The following is a 27407-nucleotide window of genomic DNA, read 5'->3' as shown; positions in this document are numbered from 1 at the left end:
GTATTTTAAAGCTCTAATTCCTAATGGGAGCTACACAACACCACTATCTTTGTTGTTGCAATTCTTCCATAGATTTCAGTTCAGAATTTTTTGAGTGGCACATCATATACTAAAAAATAATCATCACTCTTTAGTTGGCTGAGGAGGTTAAGCCAGTTAAATAGTGTTATGCTCGGATTCTGTAACAGAGGTCAGTGTGAGTTTATTGAATCTACAGAATAGATGTGTCTGTGAAGGTTCTCATTCATCCAGGTCATCGTAGTGTAAGGAGCTTGACCTCAGTAAATCACATGATAAGGCTAGGTTTCACAGTGTGTTCACCCAAAACCTTGGCTGATTGGGACCCAGACCCATTTTCACACCTTGGCTCGTGTAGGTGGAGGATCAATAGCGGGTTGCGGACACTCCCATAGGGCTTAAAATCTGGGACTCTCCACCAATTGCTCTTAGAACTGAAGAAGCTTCTCAGATGAGAGGTGAACGTCTTCAGACGCTTTTCTTTCCAAGCTCCTTAGACTACAGAATAGATGGTTTTGAATACCAACATATGTTAAAATAAAAGGAATACATTTGCTGAAAGGGTATTAAATAGCTAAGATACGATAAGAGAGTGGAAAATCAATAGTTTGTTTGTCACATAACAAGTTATTTACAACTACAAAGACTTTTATTTGAATATACATCCTTTCAGGGTGGCCTCCTCGATAACGTCCTGCTATATACTCCGGTACAATAGGTGGCGGTATAAACCTGGCTCATAGGCTAGTCGTCCACGAGTGAAACCAAAGAAGAAATAAGGCAGTATTCACCATGGCAGAGGTAAGTTAACTGTGATTTAAACCCTCATTTTTACATGTCTGCGGTGTGATAATAGTTTATTGCTGTTGAGTTGCCCGGGAGTGTGTTTAACGAAGAAACAAAGGGAACGTGGACCGGTGTTAACCTGCCAGCTCACTGGCTGGAAGCTAAGTTGTCTGGCCAGTGTTTACCTCTACTAGCGCCTCTCCTAACAAGCTAGCAGTAGATCGACGCACATATCCAGAAACTGCGTAATTTAACCAAGCAGAGCTGTGCGTATAAACTAAAGATAAAGCTGGCTGGGTTTGATTTGCTTATATGTGCTAAATGATACACAGTTTCTCAGAGAATGGTGATAATGTCAAGATGATGACACGATTGTGCTGCCATAATCCAGCAGTAAACCAGCACTGAGTAGTCCAAAGAAGGAAGACATGCCCTAACATGGAAAGGAAACATTTTCAGCAAACACTTACCAAACATGTGTTCGTAACATGTTTGGTATAAGTAGCTTATGGTAATGAAAGGTCACATAACCACGTACTGTTGAGGCCATAAATACTGGGAGAGTTGTCATATATTCTTCCGGCTCTGAGTTTCAGGACAGCAAATACTTTGGTATCAGGTATCTGCTGATTTCTTCATTTTTAGGAAGACACCGGGAACGGTTCTTTTATGTGAAAGGCAGGATTATTACACTTTGGTATCTGCTGTTGTCTGCAACACAGATGAGTGGTCAGTCCGGTTGTACTTTTCAGATCTGCTTGAAGTACCTTAATGATGCGTAGATGGTGTTATTGTGAAAAACAGAGCAGGAATGTGGGCACGTTCAGATCACCCTGACCCAAGCACACATTCATGGCAACATCAGGCTCGGCATTCTTATCTAATTTGTAAAATAAAATAAAACAAAACAAAACAAATAAATGACAATGGGACCGGGATAAATACAGCGAAAAAATAAAGATAGGTTTACGTTATTTATTTAGTTTAGTCAGTTTGAGTCTTTCCCAAGTCTCACAGTTCATGAACTTCCTCAAACACACTGTCATGGGGGGAGTGGAGCCGAGTAAAAGCCAAGAACTGTTAAATTTAATTTAATGAGAGCGACAGAGAGAGAGAAAGAAGCTGATGAGGACTAAGAGAGTTACTGTTAACACACGGTAATTAGTGGATAATAGCTAACATAATGGTTGTGACTTCAGTATAAGAAATAAAAATCAGCAGTCGTGAGGACAACAGACATTAGCTTGATGGACCCCCCCCCCCCCCCCCCCCCACCCCACCACACACGCGCGCGCGCACACACACACACACACACACACACACACAATCGAATATAAAAGTTTTACAGTCAATTGTAACTTTACTTCTGTTATCAGATTAATTGTTCACAGCTTTGGATAGAGGCAATAATGAAAACATTTTATAGAAGATATTGAATTTGTATTGCTGCTGTAATTAATACAAAAAGCAAACATAAGAAATCCATTAACAATCCAGTTAATAACTAGTTTTGCCTGTAAAATGAATAAACAAAACAGCTGGCTTGCTCAACTCTAAAAAGCTTAAACAGTTTAATGGCTGCTAAAAACGCCACATGAAAAATGTTAAAATCTATCAAAAATGTTTTGAAGTTTCGCTGGATTCACATCCGCAAAGAAGACTATTACAAAGCAATGGTTCTGTCCTGACATTTGTATGGAATCATTCTGGAGACGATGTCTTATCCGTATTATTGGTTTTGAACATACCACAGCAAAATTAAATAAAGCTCGACCCACGACTGTTGACGCTTGGAAAATCTTCTCATCCAGAGTTATCTCCTGGAAGAGGCAATAATTGGTTTTAACTTTGTGTTTTTGTGTCTTTTCTTTGCTGTCCCTATGCCTTGTTTGCTAATGTTTGCTTTGCTACTGCAGTTTACAGTTGTGCTGTATATGTCTGTACCCCCCCCCCCCCCCCAACCCCGTTTTAAATCAATAAAATGTTGATCACAAAAAAAAATGTTTTGAAGTCACTGAAAACTCTAAATTTGTGCCTAAAAATATTCAGAATGTGTCACAGGTACAAATGAGCTCCTTAACTGTTTATTATTATTATTTTATTTTACAGGCTGCATATCAGTTGTACAGTTTATGGATTTCTGCACTTCTAAACTAAACCTGGCTGCTGTGTATTAGGTGTATTGTAGTGTGGCCATATTTCAATGGTTACCTTGTCTTTCCACAGACTCACAGCTTGCAGGACATGAGGCAGCAGGCTGCCATCACTGCCAAAGTCTTCATTCAGAGAGATTACTCCAGTGGCACCATGTGCCAGTTCCAGACCAAGTTCCCCTCTGAGCTGGAGAACAGGGTAGGTCTTGCTACTCCACAGTGTTTCTAAACATGACTTCAGCTGCTTAAACGGATGACTTATGTTTCCACGACCTGTGCATATTATCCATACTGGGGAGTGTAGAAGCACTATTTTGTCACTAGCAACAAAAGAACACAGCTGGGTGTGAACATGGAGCCAAAACATGGAACAGCAGGATCGTCAACAGCAGCCTGCTGGATTTTGTCCTTATGCGACCTAGTGGAGGTGGGCTAAAAGGAGGAGTAGGCTGCAGAGACTGAATAGGAACAGGCTGCACACCACATTAAAGCCGGTGGCAGCACCAACAGTTCAGAGTTTGCAGGACAGAGAGCTGCACTTTTAAAAATGGTCGTACCACATGAAAAGAGCAGTTTCACATCACTTAAATCGCTCGCTGGTGGTTTATTGGCACTTCCCTCTGGACTGGGTGGTCTACCATGTTTTTCCTGTAGGATTCAGTTTTCTCTCTCACACACACACACAGATACACACTCAGACACAGAACAGCTGGACAAAGTAAAGAATGGATTTCCTCTGGGAAGTATATGCTTAAGTCCCCATCATAAAAAAAGATTTTTTCGTATATATTTTTAATGATCTACTGTAATTCCAGTTTATGAAATATGGAGTATAAAACCAAACCATTAAGTGGCAATAATTTTTGGACATTAATTTATGCCATTCTTTGAAGATGTTTGCTTTAATAAAGCCTTATATTCTTTGAGGCTAGTTTATTGCTCCAGTGCCTGATTTCTGCCATAGTTACCCTTGTTTTGTGCAAGTTAGCTCTAAACTTTTCCTTATTGCAAGCAGTTGTCATAGACTGGGATTTACTATTTGCATTAAGTAATAAAGAAAGATTTGTTTGTGTAGCACCTTTTAAAACTACAAAAAACAGAAAGTTGGCTGACTTGACTCCCAGGGTGACGTTTCTGCTATATGGGATCCTCATTTTTTTGGCTGTGGTGCACATTATTATTCTTGCCAACTGTGAAGTCAGCATAGGCCCCATAACCGTTTGTACTGGTGGTTGAGTGATGATGGACTTGCAGCATTCTTCTTTTGAATGATCAGTGTACCTGTTTGGTGAAAAAACGAATAGATGGATTTGAAAGCAGAGCAATCACCAAGTTTACTTCTAAACTGAAGGTCAAAAGGGTTTAAATTTACAACTTCCTCTGCTTGGTATCAACTGCATCTGGTCGAACTAAATGAATTCTAGGTATTTCTAAACAACATCGAGGAAGTCACATCTGGCTAGCCATCGCACAATTGACCTCCAGTGACCGTGATGAATAAATATTCAAATGTTTCTCCTTAGTTTTTAAGTTTATTATTCTGATGTTTCTGATGTTTTATTTATATGCATATACTCATGTGTTTATCACTGTTTGTACTGTTATGGAACCTCTACTGATTGAACTGCTGCCTGTCATGCCAGAAGACTCTTGCAAAACAGATTTTAAATCTCAAGAGTCCCATTTTTCTGGTGAAGTAAATATCATTTTAAGAAAAAGCAAATGGCACATCGAAAGTCCAGTGTGAGAAAGTTTGCCAGTCAGATCAATGGGAGGAATGGGAAACAATACAGCTGGCGATGGTGGGCTCAGAAGATGTGGGTGTTTTGCGTGTAGCGTGTTGGGTGTCACTGTGCCAAAATTGGGCACAGTCTCTTTTAAAACCTTTTCTTTTACCTCTGTGAGGTCTGACAGACTACATGTTGTTCCCCAATCCATCCTGCCTCCTTGCAAATTATCTATCAGTTACACAGGCAACATTACTGAGTTTTGCTTTGCCGTTATTGTTGTGTACAGCTTAACAGCAGAAAGAAAACTGAGCAGAACTGTGCTCATTTCGGTCAACCTAAGAGAACTAAAGGGACTGTCATGCAAGACCCCCAAAATTCCAACTCATTAGTCTTTCTGTTGGGATATCGTGAGTTCTCCCAAATGAAGATGTACAAGTAGTGTGCAAAGTCCTCGAGCCACCGTTCATTTCTTTATATTTTATTTTGCAAGAAAATCTGGCTCCTTAGATTGTTTTAAAAATTGGTTTTGAGCAATAGTTCTCCAGGACTTCTGAAAGCATTTCAATGTTTTTCTTTGGACACTGACTGCTTTTTAGCTCATTTTCAGTCAAGTCTTCGTACCTGATCATTTTTAGAGGGACATTTTTTGTTAAACTGCTCAACGCTGACCTTTGAATCATTCATGTGTAAAAAAAGACAACTAACTTGAGGGTGCCTTGAGGAATTTGGATAAAATAGATGTGTCAGCCCTAAAAAGATGAAAAGTATCTGAAAGTCATGTCCTTAAGAAAAATAAGAAAAATCATCAGGTACCTGACACAGGACCTGAGAGATGCATCTGGTCCTTCAGCTGATCCAGCTATTGTTCACTGAAGCCTCCTCAGAAATGGTCTCAGTGGAAGAATGACAGTCAAGAAGCGTCCTTAGGGAAGCCAAACGGGGTCCTGAAGATTACATTTAAAAAGTATGTTAAAGCTTGTGTAATAGGGTGATGAAGAATAAAGGTGGGCATACCAAATATTGACTTTCAAGCTGTATACAGTTATACAGATTTTCCGTGCATGTTTGCACATGTTTCAATAAATCGCTGCAACTATTTCCCCTTTTTGTAGCAAAATATGAAGAAATGACAGCTTGGCTCAAGACTTTAGCACAGAACTGTAGGTTTTCATCCATCATGATGGATGATGATCATGAATAGATGTACTTACTCTGTTTATTGGATTTAAACATGCTGGAGGCTGGGTTACCTAAACAGTGGTCATTAGAGTCAAACCTTGAGATTGTGTTTGTGGATTTGAGATTTTTGACGTAAGCAAGCAAGACCATCGAATCTTTGATCGGAGTGTAGCAGTCAAGCAGTCTTTTTTTTTTTTTTTTTTTTCCATTTCCATCTTCTCAGGTCTCTTTTCTGTCTGAATGCTTGTTGAAACTAGTGCCGACGAACTGGGAAAGCACTCGGACTTCTAAATGCATTTGGCAGCTTGCTTGCCAAACCATTCAAAGGGTTTTTCATTAATTGACTCTTCCTTCCTCTCTTCCTTAATTGGATTTGTAAACCCCGTTCACCGTTGTGCTCTCATCTAACATCTCAAGAACAGTGATGGGCACATCACACGTAATGGAAAGATGGGCATTCAGAGAAGTGGGGTTTTAGTTGCAGCCTCTGAATTGGTGAATTTAAAGAGAAACAGAGGCTCTCAGGGTTTTTTCTTACATAGAGAAATCTTTTGGCACTCCCCAAAAAAACATGCAAACCTATTCTTGTAGCCCAGCCAGCATAAAATCCAGAGCTTGTAAACAGCCAGTCCAACAAATGACAGATGTTGAAAAGCCTCCCTGGTGAGAAAATTGTAAATGTGATGGTTGGAAAGGAGGACTCTGAAACTGAACTTTATAATTTGTAAATGCAGTTCTTACAGTACATTTTTACCATGTAACTCATGTTTACTCCTGTCAGTGATGGGTTTTTTTTCTTTGCTGAAGATGGAACACAGCTCAGTGTGTTTCATCACGTAGGGCTTGTGTGTAATGTCTTTACTAATGGACAGAATAACCAGAGAAATGCATAGTTTTCAACAGAGTCATTGCAGGCAGGCTGACAGCACTTACTGCAGTGTATAGTCGCCACCGACCCCTGGCTCTGGTTGGTGAGTAACAAACACCTCTAAGACTGCTAATATCTTGGCGCCTTTTGTTGGATACTTCAGACAGAGGGAAAGAAAAACTTGGAGGGTTTTCAGAGGTTCAGGAGGCCCTTGGCTGGTTTCTAGTCTAGTCTGGTCGGAAGCACCATCATTTCCCCTTAGTATCACAGAAGCTTCTTGGATACTAGCATGCGACTAGTGTCAACACCCCAGTGAAAAAAGGCCTGTGAAACCAGCAATTCACCACACTCTGACAGCTTTCCCTTTGGTAAGCATACATTCAATGAATTCTCAGTATTCTTGTATCCCAAAGGCTGTCTAAAGGATACCAAAATGCGGCGGTGTCTTTATCTTACTTTGTGCCACTGGAGAAGGAGAAATATTCCAGAACTGCGTGTGTCCTGCTTTCACCGCGTTTGTCCCGTCTGTTATTAAGTGGAAACATTTATGGAGCACACGGCCAAGGTATCCGAGTCATTTCAGGAGGTGTTTACAAATGCAGGAAGGAAGCCCAGTATTCCCTTGATATATGACCGGTCCAAGAAAATTCAGCTCCTCATTTATCTAGAAATGGAAAGAATGGAAGAAAATGATCTGGTGCTAAGGAGATTTTGTTTCCACTCAGATATCCTAAACACACTCACACTACTAATCAAATTTACGCCTGGCTCTGGGCCTCGATTTTAACCCTCTTGTCTTTCCTCGTATTTCAGATCGACAAACAGCAGTTTGAGGAAACGGTGAGGGCGCTGAACAACATGTACGCTGAGGCCGAGAAACTGGGTAGCCAGTCATATATTGAAGGCTGTCTGGCCTGCCTCACAGCGTACACCGTCTTCCTGTGTATGGAGACGCACTATGAGAAGGTAGGATTTCTTTGAATATAATGGTACTGAATACGTCAAAACTGAGTTTTGAAGCACCATGACAAATAGGCTTGTGAAGATGTTTTGTAACTCGATGTTCTTTGGAGTTTTAATAAATATGGGTTTTTATAAATCCTTTGTGTTTTTATTTGGAAAATCCTTTATTGTGAAACATGAAAACATTTAACATAAGAGTGATGGGAATAAATTATTTAGCAAAAAAAAATAAATGGTGTATACAAAAACTGTTTACATGTATTGAGTTTTCAACATTGAAATTTAATCTACGCATAAAAATGTCTTGATGCATCCTCAATCATCCAGGTAAGTAAATCTCCAAAAGTTGATTTTGTTCATCTGGACGTAGAGTTTTCAGTGGGAGAAACGTTTCATCACTCATCCAAGTGACTGCTTCAGTCTCAGCAGACTGCAGGTTTCCCCAATCTTATAGGTTATAGGGTATAGGTTTCCCCAGCCCATTGTTCCTTCAGTGGGCTGGTTTCTGTCATTATGCAAATGTACTGTTTATAATGTACTGTCCAGATGAACGCAATCAACTTTTGGAGATACGCATAAAAATGTACAGGTGTTTTGGCTATGCCTCCTTTAAAGCATAAGTGAGGATTTTTATGATACTAATAAATCCTGATTTAAAATATTATATATGGCTTCTTTTTTTTTTTTTTTTCAATCAATTTTCAATCAACAGTCTTATACAAAAATTGTCGTTAAAATAAGTTGTACTGTGTAAATTTGTTCAAATGTTGGCTGGCTGGGTCTAATGGTGCTTGGATGATTTAAAAGTAATTTCGACAGTGTTTAAAGTATCTGCCTTCGGTCCCCGCCTGGTGTTTAAATAGCTGCCAAGATGCAATGCACGTAGAAGAAATATAAAGAAATTCAAATTGTTAGAAGTACTCCATGTTGGATAAAACAAGGAAAGGGAGCTGCAGGGATCGTGTGTGTCTGTGTCTTGTCACATTAGAGAAAGCAGTTCTTCTGTTTCCCCAACTCTGATGTGTTGGAATGGAAAAAGTGATGCAGCCACAGAAAATTCATAATCTGGAAGGATTATTCTATCAACATGAAGCTTTTTGAATTTTCTCATTAAAAAGTTGTCTTCAGCTAATTTAAATGTGGAATTTGACCCGCCTGTTTTCCAGTAAAAACTTGTGGAAGATTTCCTCTTGTGTTGGGAGCATCTTCATTGGTTTGCAGTAATGGACTGCAGGGCCTTTTTATTTGGAATTAAACTGCTCAGAGGGTTGATCAGTGATGGGTCTCAGTGAAGTGGGTGAGTAAAGTTGAGTATTTACAGAAAGGTATTTTACTATAATCAAAACTTGTTTTTAAAAAAAGAATAAAGACATAAAGGGAAAAAAAGTCTGACTCAAAAAATGATTGGCTTCACAACACTTAGCAGCTGTAGATCTAAAGTGGACTCCTTTGTAAGCACCCCTATGGAAGCAGAAGTCAAGAAACTGAGAGTTTCTGAGTATTTAGAAGTTCTTTTCTTCAGTGATTCTGGTAAGCACTGCTGCGTACTCTATAGGCCAGTATGAGCCCACATATCCACACAGATGTTTCTGCAAAGCCCTGCTGTGTGTGTAATTTGTCTTGTCATGTTGTTGTCGACACCTTCTCCTCTTCCAAGCTCCTGTGACAGCAGAGTGAGGTTCCACCTCCAACGCTGCTGGAAAGATGAAGTATGCCTGAATTGTTTGAATCAAAAACCTCTCATCCTCTAAAATCATTGGGAATATATGAAGATACAATTTGTCATATTCAAAAGTGCATTCAGGTTTTGTTCAGGCTCTTATAAAACAGATACGTTTCTTCAAAGTTTTCATTGATCATGTAAAAATGAAAGCCAGCTATCAAAGATTTTTTTGATGCCAGCTTAGAGGAAAACTTCTGAGAAATAGAACAGTATCAGATTTAAACATATCGAATAACTTCAAAACAGTTCGAAACTTTTGGATACAGAAAGTAGGGATGGGTATTGATAAGATTTTCACGATTCCGATTCCATTTTCGATTCTGTTTAACAATTCGATTCTTTATCGAGTCTATGTTTTTTATTTTATTTTATTTTTTTTAAAGGAGAACACTAAGGTCGATTAGCTTAGAACTTTGTTTTATATCTCTTTGAACAAGATAGAAATTTAGGAGTAACATGGCCTTACAAACCCAACAGTGAGATCTTAAGAGATCCACAGCCCCTTCAATGGGGGTGTCACAGGGTCCCCAGGGAAAAAAATTGTAAATGTAAAATAATAAAATAAATATTCTTCTGTAGCAATAACAAAGTATAACATAAACTGTTCTGTAGCAATTACACAAGAATATCCAGTAATGTCCCTGCCTACAATTAAACACATTCACTTTCCGAAAATCGGGGCATCTGCTGTGGCAAATGGGTGCAAGCCTTTGACCACAAACTTAGTCACTGCTCGGAGACATTCGTCTATCCTGGCCTGAAAGGAGACGCTACCGGTAGACTGCAGCGAGAACTGCCAGCATCTGAGCCAGCCAGACTCTGTCTGTCTGTCTCATCATGGTCACCTAAATGCACAGTAATGGCAGGTTTTGTAATAAGGCAGATCGCGCTAACATAATATGCACTGTTAGTTGATTATTTACCTGCCGCATTAACGGGAGAGGACGTGCAAACGTTACCGCTGCTGCTGGGTTGAGATTCACGAGTCCGGAGCGGAATTAAAAACACGACATTCATTTTAAGGTTATCGCGTGTTTTGTGAGCAAATGCTTTTGCATATTCGTAGTGTTTCCTCCCTTAAATGAAATATCCACTTTCCAAGTATTGCAAATTTTCCTGTCGTCATTCGTTCTTGTAAAGTATAACCAAACTTTTGAGCGTTTGAGCCGCCATGTTTCCTGCCACCACACTAATCTACTAGTGACCACAGGATTTGTGAAAAGGTTTTCAGTGCAGCCAAGTATAAACTCATTTGCTACCAATTTCAAGCTATTGACATCAATCAGCTCTCTGCAACTACTTGCCAACAAGTCACATTTTTCCCTGGCAACAGGTTATCACTGTGGGGTCACTTACAATCTTTGGACCTGCATGACTAAGGCTTAGTCAGTTTCACAGCAACTGTGAGAAACATCCCGCGACCACTTTCAACCAGCTGATGAATAGTCATTTTCCCCTCGTGAATGGTGGTTGCCAGGTAGTCGCCAACTTGTCTCAGGCCCCTGTAACTGAGGCCTAACCACAACCTTGTGTAAATTTTACCTGATGATGGAGTACTGACTCAGTGTAGCATCAGCTCTCAGCCCAGCATGAAAGAAAGCAGTAGAGCTGCCCAGAGAGTTTTTCTTTAAACTCATCAAACCAAAGTAGAATGGCCAGTTCAGGTGCAAAGCCAATGTGTACTACTGTAAAACAAGAGTGACCACTACACTGAATGCTAGACACAGAACATTATATTTTCTTGCATTTGTTTGATGCACATAGAATGGAGTTTGTTTAAAGGTTTCTATCACTATTTGAAATTTAAGAGTGAATAAAGAGGAGAGCACATATTGTGTTATTCAGTCCAGACTTACAGACATCAACAACTGTGTACTGTATTAGGTGCTCATAGACATGTTTTGGTCCAAAAGTAAGGTTGGATATTCAGTCCAGTTCAGGCCTGAACGCAGTAAGACTAAAGCCAAACTTTGAGGCTTTACCTTGGCCTCCAAGTGTTCCTCTCAGTTTATTCTAGCACTTGTAGTCACAATAATAGTTGCCTCAAGGCACTTATGTTTAATGCAAGTAGCTGCATACTAACATTCTACTTACTTAGCACCCAGTACGCTTGGTATTACATGCAGACCTTGACAGGATCTCTTATTTGGCTACCGATTTTCAGTCTGTAGTTGCTTTGAGTATTAAAGTGCTTTCTCTTTTCTCTTTTTTTTTTAGGTTTTGAAGAAAATTGCTAAGTACATTCAGGAACAGAATGACAAGATCTATGCACCGCGAGGCCTACTGCTCACTGACCCCATCGAGAGAGGCCTGCGGGTCGTATCCTATAATTTTGTGTCAATACAAACAGAACAAATCGAGCATTTTTCAGTTCTTTTCTTTCTAATTAGAGCACACAGTAGATGAAAAAGAGGAACCTTATACTCAGATTGCTAACAAACAAAATCAAAACACAGTTAAGGCTAAATGGCACTATGTTTTTACAAGAAAAGTAGTCTTGTGCAAGAATGAGGATGTACGGGAAAGGGGAATTGCAGTGAATAGTTTGGCAAACTTTAACTTGTTAAACATACACTGAGATCATGAAATGTGAATGTAATCGGACCACATCTTAAGCAGAACAAGGAGCTTTCACAATGACCTAATAGATGTAGTGATTTACAGGCCTTCCACCCCCACTAACTGCTGGATGAAAATGGAAAGCAGCAGTCACAGGCAACTTACAGGAAATCCAGCACTGTGTAGGGATAACCTGTAAAAACACCAGATAAAAGTTAGTATGTAATCTATAGCATCTGTGCACCAACATCCTGCCTGTCTTAGCGTATGCATGTGTGGGGTGACTCAACATCCCAATTAATTGCAACTGGGCAGCAATAGGAGATTAGGGATAACAAAATATGACCAAAATCGTTACCAGCTGAGCTTTGTTCCCAGTCCTGCTTATGATTTTGTAGTTTTGACAGTGATCTGGATTTTTTCGCCAGCACTGTCAAGAGCTGCGCTGACTTTGGCACGCGAACACTGGGAGATTGACAGGAATGCCTCACCTTTAACATTTGAGCCGTTGAAACCTGATCGTATTTGTAACTGTCTAGTACGTCTGCTTCATTTTACCATCTGGACTCTGAAAATGTACCGTTTTCCTCTAGTAGCAAGGGGTTGAGAGTTGCTGTGACTGTTGACAGTGGTTTGCTGCCACCACAACTGCACCCTTGAAAAATCAAAAGCTACTGCTATCCAGACCCCCTACTTTTTTATAACACAGGAACACAACACTATGAGAACTGCTGGTGTTAAAATAACATGAAGTTAAAGTGTCGTCCGATGGGGATTGATGTCAGGCTACTATGTGCTACTGGGATGGCTGTAATTAGCCATGATGTCAATTTATCAATTGTCTTGAATTCTGCTTTTCCGACAGTTTATCTGTTCCACCCTTCACGTATACGCTTCAGCCACAACATTTAAACAGTTGAAGTAAATAAATAACATTTGTTCTGATATGCAGTGTTGCGCTTTTGAACCCTTGGGTCACAGCATTTATGTGGGTGTTGCTTTGACAAGTACCACCCACATTAGCATTGTTCCAGACCAAGCAAACTCTTTAATGACAGCTTTCCTCAGCAGGACAGCGCTACATTCACATACAAGAGTCTCCAAACTTCCCACATCCCAATCTGAGGAAGCATTACAGTGATGTGCCTTACTAAGCACGATCCACTGAGGTCACACATTAACACTTCAGGCTCAGAGGATCGGTTGTTAAAATCACTGACGACAGTCAGTGGTCGGTACTACGTTAATGAGAAGTGCCCATTAACAGAATAAAGCAAAAAATCTCAGAAGATGCCTACAAATACATTTTTGTTTAAATCTCAACTAGCAGGGTGTTTGACTCCTTTAGCAAGGCCATGCTGTACTGACATTTTCAGTGCTAATCTGACACTGATGAAACTGACATAGTAAAAATACTACGCTGTCTACTGAAAGTTTTTAGAGTGAGTTTGTAATTATTACTTACTTAAATGCTTTGGTTTTGAGCACTCATTTAAAATTGGCTTTCATTCAACAAGGAAAAACAACACAAGAAAGAAACTGTGTCCAAGGGCTTTGACTACATTTGTTATGAAAGATTTAACAGTCTTTATTAAACTGGAGTTAGGATGGATAATTAAACGAAATGGTTAGTAAACCCTTTGATATTTTCTGTTTCTGCATAAGACAAAAGAACATGAAAGATTCATGAGATTTTCCTAAAGATAGGAAAAGACAACTTAATTTAAAAAAAGAAGAAAAGAAATGTCTGTGTCCTTGAAACATCTCTGTGCCGCTCCTCTTTTCCTGCTGGCTGGCATAAGTAATGTTTTCCATTCCATAGCCTTTGACCCTGACATTATTAAACAGTCCAAAATGCTGGGTAAGAAGTTGAGATGGAAAATCTCACTGATGAACTTGCCAGTGTGATAGAGGTAGCTACAGTCAAAACTTGTACCTTTTAGTTGACACAAAAACATGGAAAGACGGAAAAAAACAAGAGCATTGATAAACAGTTTTTATTTTGTGTGTGTGTGTGTGTGTGTGTGTGTGTGTGTGTGTGTGTGAGAGAGAGAGAGAGAGAGAATTAAAATTTGAATTCGATGTATCCACACTTGCTTCAGCTGCATTTCCTTGACAGAGTCCCATCAAGGTTGAAATCACCATCTTTGAAGACAGAAGCCTGACGAGATAAAAGCTAACATGGTGAGTCTCATAATTAGAAATTTCACACATAAAGAGGACTTTGGTCCTGTTACAGATTTAATGATGCTCTGGGTTTACAGCATGCTGATACATTTCCCAGCTATGAAACCCAAAGGGTTGGAGTCAAAGAGCAGTAATGAAAGGGACTTCTCTCCCCATATGTGCTATAGTTCTCATGCAGAATGCTTGTGCTGTTAAAAAAAAAAAATCCCACATCAAAGTGTAATGTGAGTAATATCAGCGCCATGAGAGCAGTTTCATAAAGCTTCTAATGGAGAATTCTGCTTATTTTATGACTTCAGGTTTTGTCATATATTTACTGAGGGATTTATGTGCTCACTGTCCAGAGCACATGCATGAGCCAAACCCCGCCACTGAACCAGAAAAGAGAAAACGTGCCCTTTCAGCACCAAAGCAATCTCCTTGCTGTTACATTTCCTTAACTCAGTGTAATCAAACAATTATCACATTCTACTTAAAATGGCCAATTTCCTTGTTTACTTTTCTGGCCAATGGGTTCCTACCACATTTGTGTCTGGAGAAAGTGGGCGAGGGCTGTTAGGCTTCAGTTCGAGAGCAGACTTTTGATCTGCTGAAAATAAGCTTGAAAACTAATTAGAAAGCAAAACTTACAGCTGTAATATGATGGGAAAAACCCCTAAAACAAAACAGACTAATATGGAGTGCTATATTGTCATAAACTCACTTTATTTATTGACTCAAAGTCAAAAATGACCTTTGCTGCTATTCTTGATGTTGTCATCTATGCCAAATAAACCCGTTCAAAAAGGCCTTTTTCAGGGAACACAAAATGGGTTTATTTTAAAGCTGTTCTGCAGCAGTGCAGGTTGATCAAGCCTTGAAAGTTGGTGCTACTTTGAGGATTTGGACTTTAAAAGATTTGGAATATATTTTGTTCTATAAATGGATTCCATGATTTCTTTTTTTTAACTCCAACTGCTTATTTGTACTATGCTTTCATTTCAGAGTCCAACAAGATATTAAACTGCATAATATTCAATAAAAAAGTGGAAAAATTGGGGTTTTCTACATAAAACTTTTAACTGGTAGGGGAGCTCAGTAAAATATAGAAAAGTGAAGAGCTCAATAAATCAGTCCAATACTTAAATGTAATAAAGTAAGAAGCTTAGCAGACAATTAAATGCCGACACCAAACATTGTGTCACTGTATGGAACAAGGTGACATGACAAGATCAGAAGTGGATCCTTGATGTAAGGATTATATGTTTTAAGAAATTAACTGTCCACCCCCATCTGCTTCTGCTGGAGGTTTCTTCCTGTTAAAAGGCAGTTTTTCCTTCCCACTGTTGCCAAGTGTTTGCTCATAGGTTTTTGCTACATAAATAAAATTAAAATTTTGCCGCATGGCAAAGTAGGCAGTAGTTAAAATCCACCGATTCTGTGTATTTTGAGAAACAGGACCTCTTTAATGGATCGTGTTACTATAAGAATATAATGAAAGCTATCAGATGTTAAAGACAGACTTGGGCATTTATTTAATTAAAATCAATAACTAGAGTTCCTAAAAGGTTTTTCTAGCTTGCCTTTAATTTATTTTCATGTAATTGATTTATTTATTTTTTGTGTGTACCTCATAATAAGTAGGTATGGAAACCTTTCCTGGTCCTTTACTTCACTGGGAGTAAATCACTGTTATGTTTAGCTGCACTTTAAAGCATTGCTGTTGTTTTCAGTCAGCGGCACTCCACACTGACTGTAAATTTATGGCTTAGTATGACAACTACTCATTCACTTTGTTTTAGTAATGTTGAGACAGTCAACAGAATGAGCACTTTGCTGCTTCTGTTGTAGATTTTCTGAGTTTACACCTGAAAATGGCCAGCTCAAATAGACATGGATAGACATCATCAGCAGGTTTTCTTGTTTGTTGGCAACAATCAAATGGTGCAGTGTTTAAAAACCAAGCTCAGATTACTCATACACGACACACAATGTCCTGCATTACATCTTTAAGCTTGTCCTTTGATTTTATTACACTGGAAATGAAACCTAATGAGAACCAAGTGTTAGAGGAAGCTACTAATAATCCACTGCTTAAAATATGATGGCGTGTCAGTGATTTGCAAGATATTTTTCAAGGAAATCTGTTCCAGCAAATGAAATTTTCTCCTCATTTATCCAGTTGTAAAATTAGTTTCATTAAGAGCACTCTCAGCAGCAATCATTCCACTGCACTGATTTTTCTACCCAACAGCTCACCTTATATTCTTAATGCTAAGACCCTTTGACACAGTGCACTATGATCATCAACCACAGATGGCTTTTGGATATCTGCCGGTCTTCCCCACTGGCAGACGCCCTAAGAGCTCATCCCATAAATAGTTTCTTTCTTTCTTACAGTAAATCCTTTCTTTTTTTTCCCTCATGTGTGGAGAGATGAATAAGACAGGGAAGCTCATTGAGGGATATGTTGGGTTCAAATCATACTGAAAAGTACTTTGTATAGAGTTTGGACTGGACCCAGTCCTGCACTGATGCATAGACATTACCATGAGGATGAGTATGACATACAAAGTAAATGTTTTACCAGGAAAATGTTGCACTTGGCAGTATTTGAGATACCATAGACCCCTCTGGATGGATAAACTATTGCACTAATACAGCAGTGATGCATACAGGGATTAATCTTCTCATCTGAAATTCCAGTGAGTGCCTCCATACATATACATGTCCTGTTAAGGAATGTAAACCCAGGATTTTTATAAGTAGCTGTTGATAGAAAAGTGCATTGGAGCTTTGCCAGTGTCAAAGACGGAAACCACAGGCAGCAAGCAGACTAGCGGATGGATTTTCTCTGTGTGTTCTCAGAGGTTTTAAGCCTCTTCATTCTGCAGTTTCCTTCTACTGTGTCCTCCAGGCTTATATCGGTCTCATTTAGTCATATTGGCCAGTGAATTTTCACAGTATTTATCTTCATCTACTGCATGAAACTTCCTCACCTTTACTATGTGAATATCCGTCCATCTATCCATCCATCCTCTTCTGCTGATTAGTAAGGTTGCGGGGAGGCTAGAACCTATCCCAGCTACCATTGGGCGAGAGGCAGGATACACCCTGCACAGGTCGCCAGTCTGAACATCCATCGTTTAAAAAAACTAAACTAAACTGCTAATGTCTGGCTTTATAGCTACCTAGGTTTCCATAACTTGAGTTGCTAACTCTGACACTTCATGTTAGGCAAGTAATGTACGCCAGACTTATGAGACAGGCACAGGTGATAAAGGTAGAAGATGGCTGAAACTCATAAATGATGCCTCTGTTTGTTACACATAATCCTTTGATTTATTGTAACACTGGAAAAATTACAGATTAAAACAGATTTAAGTGCTGGATTTTGCTAGAAATGAAAGTATAAGTAAACAATTATAGTCTTACACATTTTTAAACTTATTATTCAAAACTTAAAAATGAAAAATGTATCAAGAACACCAGACCCTTCTTTTCCCGGCCCTATTTTCTATCCTAATTGTAGTGGATTTTTAGCTGCTGTGAGCCTCCCGGTGAAGGTCTGAGCAGCATGATGGATCGGCCTCCAGTGGGATGAGTTCACTGTAGAAAAACAGGCTTGGCGTGCACAGCTGCTGACTCCTGAGTATCCATTCAGAGGCAGGTGGTGCCAAGTCGGTGTCCTGGCAACTCATCCAGGAGACGTTCTGCTCCTGATAAGGTTTCGCTTGGCTCTGTGTACGAACAGCACAGCACGTCAGCAAACCTGTAAATTAGTCTGCACACATGAGAGTATTTAATGTCAGCGGAGAACATTTTGGACAAGGTGAGAACAAGAATGGTATCCATCATTAGATCTCCTCATTGTCTGAAATTGGAGGCTTTTTTTCTCTCCTGCCAAGAAATTTATTTACAAGCTGAAGGAAAATATCATTTTGACTCGCGTGTCACTTCCTGAGTTTCTGCAGCTCATGTGAATCATCCTGAGAACATTTCCTGAACAGCAGCACGCTACATTATGTTTATACCTGCTTTATACGTCACTAACAGAACCGCACCTGTGTCTGACACCATATACTTTTATATAACCAAAGACATTTTTGTTTATATGACATACATATTCACCACAGCAACAATGTGATGCTTTTTAACCTTATGAAAGCAGCCTGGAAGACCTTCTGTGACTACAGAAGTGAAAAAGAGCCAGACTAACTTGACTTCAACCTTTGACTTTCAGTTTTTACGTTAATATCCATCCACTCATGTTCCCAAATGACATGAGGCTAAGTTATTCGCTGCTCACACCGCAGCAGTGAATCTGGCCTGGAGCTACACCACACCCATACACTGTATCTATTTTTTAAACATAACCCAGAAGAATTGACATAATGCTCAGTCAGTGTGTCATGTGATTAACTGATGTCACTGTTTCTGCAGCAGCTGTTGGGCTGCGCGGAGCTGCAGGGTCTACAGCATTCCGTCAGCGGAGCACACCTCCCCCGAGGAATTCCGAGGCCTGGAACCTTAATACTGCGTCTCTACAATCTGTCATCACTGTCATATGCATGTTCCATTCACATGACTAGGTTTGAGATGTTGTGCCTCACAGGTTTTAGCATTATTTCTTGCCTTTCTGTCACCATTGATGAGGCCGGTATCAAAGTGTTATATGCTTGTATTCAGCTGACACCCGTGTCCTCCTAAAAGAAAATTACCTTCCCATTCAGCTAAAATGCATTATTAATCTGGTTTCATGGGAAGTGTTGTTTTTTGTTTTGTTTTGTTTTTTACTTTTGTCCTTGTTTAGGCGCTAAACTACTATGTCTACTGAAGAAGTAGCTCAGGATCTGAAATATGAAGCAAATTCAGATGTGCCTTAAATCTGCACTCTAACGGCCTGCAGGGGGCGACTCCTCTGGCTGCAAAAATAAACCTGACTGTAAGGAATACAAAGGAGAGACGAGCCTGCTGCTCACTTGTTTTAAACACTTTCTTGACGAATCACGCCAAATATTAAATAATGCAATCTGATTTTTATTTTGTAATTGAATTTTAGTCCCATTTTGGGTCAAAGAAGATGACGTTATTCTTTATGCTGCAGCTACCTTGTGTTTGTTACCATGAGAGCGTGGAGTGAGCTCAGTTTCCTGTCAGTAAAAATTCATGGGCCCTCAAACTGGACAGTACAGTGGCCACTGTTTTCCATCTTTAACCAGTTTTGGCCCATCTGGTCACCTAAGATGGAAAGCAAGACTAGTACCCACATATATGTGAACATGAGTGTTTGTTTCCCTTGAACCACAGTAGAATGCAGTTTAGTTGTATGGAAAGAACATTTTTAGGAGTACATGCGTTTAGCTGGACTAAAAGGATTTATATCTTGGAGAGATTCAGAATTTATTAACATTCTTTAAGCCATTATATTTTGGACGATAAATATTTTTAATGATATTTGTGGGGACTCTGACCTTTTATATATGCCTGTCCTTTTTAGAAGGTCCTTTTTAAACAATAAAGCTGACAAACAGGGTAACTCATTTTTATGACGCTCTATGGAACAGCCACGCTGTAAGGAAGGCAGTTGTTATCAGTGCCGCATCCTTGAGCTCCCTCTTTGCTTGCTTTATTTTTGCTGGTGCAGTTTTTTGGGTGCATGGTATTTTAATCAGCATGTTTCCCCATCAGTTTTCAGGTTATAATTTCCAGCTCTTGACATTCTAGTCAGTCCCAGATTAAAATTTTACTGTATGTCTCATGGTTGATTTAAGAGATTCTTTTGTGTGTGAAACAAAACTTGTGCCTGCTCGGTATTTAAGCATGTCATACTGTAAATGCACCTCCTCGAATCATGGTTCATTTTCTTTGAAGACTATACATAATGTTTGGTGACTACTTTTTATTTTTTGACTCACATTCAATAAGTGTATACTTTAATCATATCTTGTGAGCTTGCCTTTGACTGAAGTATTAAAAGTGCTCTTGTTAGTTGACCTTGAATGTTTTCTGTGAGAATCTCCAGGTATTAGACAGTAACTACATCTCAGTCCTGCTAATCTGTAAAGTTCTTCAGAGACCTTAATGTCGCTGTGCCAGTTTCTGGTGTGACCGGGCCTCATCGTGAAGACCGTGTGACTTGTTTTGTTCACTTTCTGCTTACACACTGAAATCTAACACTACGATTCTTACTCTGAGGAGAACCTCAGTGCTGTTTCTGTTAACAAACCTTACCAAAGGTTGAACAGCATGTACAGTTGGTTGTGTTTCTCTTGTGAATGTAGTCTGACAGAAGCATCTTGTAAAAAAAGTGTATGTACAAGTAATGACCTTTGAATGCCATCAGTAACAAAGATTTTTAATTTTTGTAAATAAATGTTTCTTTAATTTTTTTTAGTTAGTCATTTATTTATCGTATACATAATTAAAACTCAACTCAACTAATTTAACTTTTCTCAGTTGAAATCAAGATCCTATATTAACCTTGAAATTGTACGCTTACAAATAAATCCTGTAAATATTTTACACCATGCTTTCTTCTGTGGTTATTTGGCTTATTTTGGGTATTTTTTTTCTCTTACCCATATAGCATGTGGCCTGCTCAACACACTGAGCTAAAGCACCTCCCGTTATTTGGGAAGTGCTTTAGCTTATTTGATTTGAATTTATAAGAGGAGTATTTAGGTCACTTAAGAGTTTAAAAAAAAAAAAAAGCAACAAAGGGCTGAAAAATGAATCCAGGACAAAAATGGCCCTTTCTCTATTGACCACATGAAGGTGTCTCCAGAAGTGAGTCAAACCATTTTTTGGAAAGTTTAGCTCAATTTCACTAGCCCACCCAGACCTGTGGTATCAAGAACACACTTAAATTGGACCCGTCTGACAAAAACATCTCAAAAAGCAACACATTTTGCTACGATCTAAAGAAATTCAGAAACAAAATCTTTCAATATCTCAGCCTGGAAAGGGTTATGAAGCCATCTCGAAGGACTCCAGTGAACCATGGTGATTAATCTTTCACAAGTGAACGAAAATACTCCAGAGACACAACAACTCATCCAAGAGGTCACAAAAGAACCCAGAACAAGATGTAAAGAATTACCTCAATGAAGGTCAGAGTTTTTTTTAAATGAATTAGAAAGAGAGTGAGCAGAAATTCCATCCATGGGAGAGTTCCAAGGTGAAAGCTACTGTTGGCCAAAAGAAGACTAAGGCTCGGCTCATTAATAATAAAAAAAAACAAAACATGGCCACGGTTTCCATAGCTGAACGGCTACATCCAAGCCTCACATCACCAAGCAAAGTGTTGCATGCAGTGGTTTAAACAATGCCACCACCGGACTCTAGAGCACTGAGGTGTGTTCTCTGGAGTCTGGCAATTTGAATGAGTCTATGAGAACCTTCACAGACTATGTTTGTAACCAGAAGGCCAGTACTTGTGACAATTGTAAAGAATGGTGGAGGGAGGATTATGGTTTTGGCTTGTTTTTCAGGAGTTAGGCTCAGGGCCTTAGTTCCAGTGAAAGGAACTCTTAACGTTACAGCATCCAAAAACATTTTGGACAATTGGCTGTCTGTATCTATGTGTTAGCGACAGACCGGTGACCTGTCCAGGGTGTACCCTGCCTCTTGCCCTAAAGACAGCTGGGATAGGCTCTGGCGACCCTGAATTGTATAAGTGGAAGAGAAGGGATGGAGGTTGTTTGTTGTTGCGTAAATATCCAAATGAATACTGGTTTATACAAGGGATGTCACTTTGTTGCCTTTACAGTGCATCTCCGTGTTTAAAAATCCCGTGTGTGTGTGTGTGTGTGTGTGTGTGTGTGTGTGTGTGTGTGTGTGTGTGTGTGTGCCAGGAGAATAAAACCTGATTGGCTTCCCTTCAGGAAGCTGGGTGGTGTCTGGTCCTCTTTCTGTGTGATTGAACTGCTCCTCACTTTAAGGTCCAGCATAATAGACTACCCAAACAGAGAAATGTCTGGCTTCACTCTAGGATCTATAGCTAATGTCCTACAACAGAGAAAGACGTCCAAATATTAAGACTGCATAAAGAGTTGGGGCAGCTTATACTGCCTTGCTTCTAAATAACTGTGCCTATGACAGATGTAATTCATTGGGTTTGTGGTTTATTGGATGTTTTCTGGCAGAAACTTCATAATTGGGCTTTACTGTAAACATCTCCACCCCCTTTCTGCCTGTGGGTGATGGGCTAAGATCTGTCTGTGGCAGATGGGGAAACAGGATTGTTTGGTATGTCGATGCACCATCCTGATTTGATTTATTGAAACAAGCTTTGGCTACTTCTTCCCACAGTGCAGAAACATTAAAACAGAGGTGGGACCAAGTCATTGTTTTGCAAGTCTCAAGTAAGTCTCAAGTCTTTATCCTCAAGTCTCAAGTCAAGTCTCAAGTAATGTCAGGCAAGTCAGAGTCGAGTCTCAAGTCACTGGTGTAAAAGTCCGAGTCAAGTCACAAGTCTGAAACTTTGAATTTCAAGTCCTTTCGAGTCTTTAAAAAAAAAAAGAAAAAATAATGTTGCAGTTATGCTAAATGTAAATATTAGACCATGTAATTTTAAAATCTGTGTTTTTCTCAACACATGACAAAATAGTGAACTTAGAAAATATACACAAATTGTGAAATTGCACCTCTTTAAAATGCAGCTCAATTAAACCTAGCTCCAAGAATAATTTTCACCGACAGTTCTGAGATAAGCTGCATGTTATTCTTGGATGCGGTTGTAGGACCGGCTTTAAAATCGCATGACAAAAATATCATACACATTAAAAAAAACTGTATCACCAACGTAGCCTGGACAACATTTGCTAGTTAGATGAAGTCAGCTATCTCATCTTAGCATATTTATATGCATATTTATAATCATACGGTTCTTGGAGTGAGTGCATACACTCATGAAGTTTAGTAACTTCAGGTCACTGCAACAAGCCCAGGTACAGTTTACCGACGGATGGGTACAGGACCTTGAAATGCACCGTGTAGAACGAAAGACCATCGTACGTATCATAAGTTTACCAGTCTCACAAATTGTCGTCATAAATACACATTCGTTAACCGTTTATTAATAGGACCTTTGAGCTCAACGGTAATTAATTAGTAGTGGAAATAATTTCTGGTAGCATCACAGAAATGTAGCAGTGACAACAATATTGTATGCTGTAATCACCGCGCGGATAGGAGGCGGCTGGCTTGACCGCGGCTCACAAATGACGGCTCACTTTACCGCAGTCTGTAATCGCACTGGGCAATTAGTGATACAAAAAACCTGTTTTATCCTGTGAATAAAAGTATATGTTTTTGTCAATGTACCATAATAACAGAAGCGAAACGCAATATTGTGTCAGGACAATTCACTATTTATGCACAATAAATAAAGGAGCATAGCGCGACAATTTCTGTTCAGTGCCAGACTTGCTTGTAACCTATATCACCAATTATGTTAACTACAACAGCAGACTGACCTTTGTGTAAATGCTTGGAGCAGACTAACCTGTGAGCTGGAGTGTTCTGGGACGTTATATTTTATCTTTGAATGGCTGCAATCCAGGCCATCCGTCGCGTCTTTGTTACTTCGGAAACATGGCTCGAACAATTTCTCTTCAACGACGTAATCCGATAACAACCGATCTCTTTACCCGTCGGCTTCCCGTGGCTGTCATGCGACCGGCTATTGCAGTTAATAATACAACAGCTTCTTGACATTTTTGTGTTTCTTTTTATCGCTGTTTAACTGATTTTAATTGAAAGCCTGCGTGCGCTAGTACCGCTTGCCACGAGTTCCCAGAATCCTTTGCGGTTCTACCCGTGAATGACGTCACATTTTCAATCTCTATATAATATGCATGTTAAATTTTATATTTGGGGTAAAATATCAAGTCTTTTCAAGTAAACCGGTTCAAGTCCAATTCAAGTCCCAAGTCATTGGTGTAAAAGTCCAAGTCAAGTCACAAGTCTTAGAACATTTTTTCAAGTCAAGTCTAAAGTCATAAAATTAATGACTCGAGTCTGACTCGAGTCCAAGTCATGTGACTCGAGTCCACACCTCTGCATTAAAACGTGTTGGTTAGCAGAAGTGGACACAGAAAATGACCTGTAGGTATCTCATATGGGCAGGGCTTGTCACTCTGTCCTAGGCTTCCTGCCAGTACTCCTTCAGCAGACAAAAACACACCTGGACACAGACACTGACTGTAAATCATTTCTACCGCTTCTTCTGCAGATAAATGCTGTAATGTGGGCTTTACTCCACATGAGGTCAGTGTTGTACTACTGCACAGGCTTTGGTTAAACAGTGCCTGCTGCAGTATTTAAACTGACCCCTACACTACAGGGATCCAGTGAGTCTTCAGTGCTACAGGGTTATTTTGCATGGTTTCTGATATAAATGCATTCTGACTGATCACCTTTATCCTGTAATTAAACTTTTCAATCATGCTGGCAGTCCTTAAACAAGTATTCTGTCCCTATCCACAGGACACAATGACTGACTGAATGAGTTGGCGACTGTGAATTAACATGAATCATATGTTATGACTTTCTCCCTCTCCTCATCTCCAACCTGTGGCAACAAATGGCTGCCCCTAAGTAAGCCCCTCCTTAGTTATGCAGCAGATTTCTTCATTGGAAAAGAGTTTTTCCTTCTCACAGTCACCAAGAGTTTACTTAAAGGGGGTCATCTGATTGCTGTTGGGTTTATTTTCTCTGTTATTGTAGGGTCTTTATGTTACAATATAAAACAGTCTTTCTATCGCCTGTTGTTTGGTGCTATATAAATAAAATTAATTTGAATCGAATTGAATTGACCTCACAGTCACCATATCTCAACCCAGCCTTATATTCTAATATCTGTTAAACACAGTAATGATGGTGCATCAAGGACAATGTGGCTTTAAGTAGCTTGCCAACAAACATTTTGACTCTACTCATGCCAGCCTACCTTTGAAATTGGTGGGCAACAACACTTCTCCCATAAGTGTTCCGTTAAGAACACACAAAGGATTCCCAGAAAATATCCTCCAACCATTACACCTCTACTAGCAGACTGGACCACTGATACAAGGCAGGATGTATCCATGCTGTTTACACCAGATTTGGACCCTGCCATCTCAGTGTTGCAGCAGAAATAGAGGCTCATCAGAGCAGGAAACATATTTTCAATCTTCTGCCGTCCAATTTTGGTGAGCCAGTGTAAATTGCTGCCTCACTTTTCTTGTTTTTGGCTGAGAGTGGAACAAACAACAATGCCCCGTTCAGTGTGCCTTATATCACCTTGTTTCCCATTCTGTCGCTTGGTTTGAACTTCAGCAGGTTTTCTTGATCATGTTATGCATAAATTGCTGCCATTTTATTGGCTGATTATATATTTGCAATAGCACACAGTTAAAGAAGTAGAGCTCATAAAGTAGCAGTTTAGTATATGTCAAGCAGCTCTCTGCACTGCAATAATCAAAACATCAAATGAGGTAATGTCTTTGGAAAAATCATGTTAATCTCTCCAATAGTTCACGAGAATCAATACCAAGAACCAGGAAGCTCTTGTGGTTGTGCTGTCTTTTCCTTGAAACCCACAGGTTGATTCCCCAGACATGGGTTAAGTCTAGTCCTAAACTATATATTTTTATTTTTAACTTTTTAAACTATAACTAAATTGGGAAAATTAAAAATTTGAAGGTACCTTCACAACACTTACAAATGTTTAGTTATTTAACCCTTTAGCAACTAATCTAAAGTTATCTTACAATAAGTAATCTTACTATACCTACCCTAGCTACCTTTATGTCACCCACTGGTCTCTGAAGGCCTCTTTTAAATTCTGGGAACTAACGTTTCTGCCATTGCCATCATGGTTAGAAAAAGCAGATGCGACAAAGAAGGTTTGGTCCGACTCTCAAAGCAAAGGTGCATTAGCTAACAACTTGTGATTGACAGGTCGTTAGCTAATAAGTCTCCATTTTGCAAGATAATATGACGAAGATCTACAAAATAGATAACGTTTTAATTGAGCCCATAAACTCAGAAAGAGTTAACAGATCTGGGTCAAATCAGAAAGTTGTTTTCCCAGATATCTCCAAAGGTTGATTCTGTTCATCTGGACGTAGCGTTTTCAGTGGAAGAAACGTTTCGTCACTCATCCAAGTGACTTCTTCAGTCTCAGTTGACTGCAGGTTTCTCCAATCTTATAAAGAGTCAGTGGTCGTTGATCAATGGTCATTAGAATTTGCATAATCAGTACCTAGACCCGGTTTGTAGAGTACGCTTGGGGAGTGTGATTGTGTGTACAGCGTCTCTTTATGTCTGTCTCCATGTTGGTTGAGTGTGGAGTGAGTGCATATGAGAGCATGAGGGTGGGAATGGATGTTTGTGTCTGTGTGTGCCTGTATGTCTGTGTCTATATGTCAGGTTGGGTATCAGACGCCACCTCTCTGGGGACACCTCAGGCCCTCCAAGGTTTGGAGGCCTATCTCCACCCACCACCACTTCCCCTGCCGGTGGCGGACTCCCTCAGGTGTCGGTGTGTTGGTGGTTCTTTGTGTCTGGGGGTGGGCGTCCGGGTACACACCGGCTCACTCCTTGGCGGGGCCTGGGGCCTGGGGCTCGCTCGGGCCCCTTTGGAGGTGGGGTGCCCCCGGCCTCTCGGCCTAGGGCTCGGTCACTCAGGCGCAGCTGGGGGCCGGCGGAGCTCACGGGCGCGTCACTGCAACTCCCCCTGACTTCTGCTCTGCGGCTGCTGGGCGAGCCCTCATCTGGGACTCTCCTCAGCTCTTACTGGGACAGTGGCGCGGCTGCCCCTCTGTTGGTCTTCCATGGTCTCTTGTGTTCTGGGGGCCTCTGGATGTCTGGAGTTTTGATCTCCTCCATACCCGCTTCACACCCTGGAGGACGGGGCTGTGGCCCCCCCACACTCCCTAGCAGATCATTACATGGAGAAACCTTTGGAATGCAAGCATGCTGATCCACACAGGTATGCACACATGGGTATTCACAGACGTGGACTAAAGCTTTCTTGGCTGCTGCCTCAAAGCACACTGTGCGCTGTCTATCTTGCGTGCTGCACAATATCGTTTATTACTTAGTAAATACTGATATCTATGACTAGCTAGTTTATTGTGATGGTGCTTTGTTTTCTCTATTATTATGTTGCTCTTTGTTGTTTGCTGTCTCCTCTGTTTGTTTTTGTTTGTTTGTTTGTTTTTTTTTTTCTCCATACAGGTGACCCAGGAGTTTTTTTTTTTTTTTTTTTGTCT

At 40.0% G+C, this 27407-nt stretch overlaps 1 protein-coding gene across 2 annotated transcripts; it reads left to right on the top strand.

Annotated features, from left to right (window-relative positions):
- Positions 1-750: 750 nt before the first annotated feature.
- Positions 751-20670, top strand: LOC309718846 (golgin subfamily A member 7-like). 2 transcript variants are annotated; one of them, XM_082554444.1, is made up of 6 exons: positions 751-819; positions 3031-3156; positions 7548-7700; positions 11638-11739; positions 14111-14163; positions 18592-20670. In XM_082554444.1, the coding sequence occupies exons 1-5, from the start codon at positions 811-813 to the stop codon at positions 14150-14152; spliced, it is 432 nt and encodes a 143-aa protein (XP_082410570.1). In that variant the 5' UTR covers positions 751-810; the 3' UTR covers positions 14153-14163; positions 18592-20670. The 2 variants fall into 2 exon arrangements, with proteins under 2 accessions (XP_082410570.1, XP_082410569.1); XM_082554443.1 differs by having other exon boundaries at positions 18589-20670.
- Positions 20671-27407: the final 6737 nt, after the last annotated feature.

This window comes from Aulonocara stuartgranti (genome assembly GCF_965226115.1).
Source record: "Aulonocara stuartgranti genome assembly, chromosome: 12".
Taxonomy (NCBI): Eukaryota; Metazoa; Chordata; class Actinopteri; order Cichliformes; family Cichlidae; genus Aulonocara; species Aulonocara stuartgranti.
Note: the sequence above shows the minus strand (reverse complement) of the source record. Positions and strands in the feature narration are given on the sequence as shown.

Excerpts from the sequence above, each read along its gene's own strand:
- LOC309718846 (XM_082554444.1), top strand. Across the intron at positions 3,157-7,547 it reads CCTCTGAGCTGGAGAACAGG|ATCGACAAACAGCAGTTTGA; the intron begins GTAGGTCTTGCT and ends CTCGTATTTCAG. Across the intron at positions 7,701-11,637 it reads TGGAGACGCACTATGAGAAG|GTTTTGAAGAAAATTGCTAA; the intron begins GTAGGATTTCTT and ends TTTTTTTTTTAG.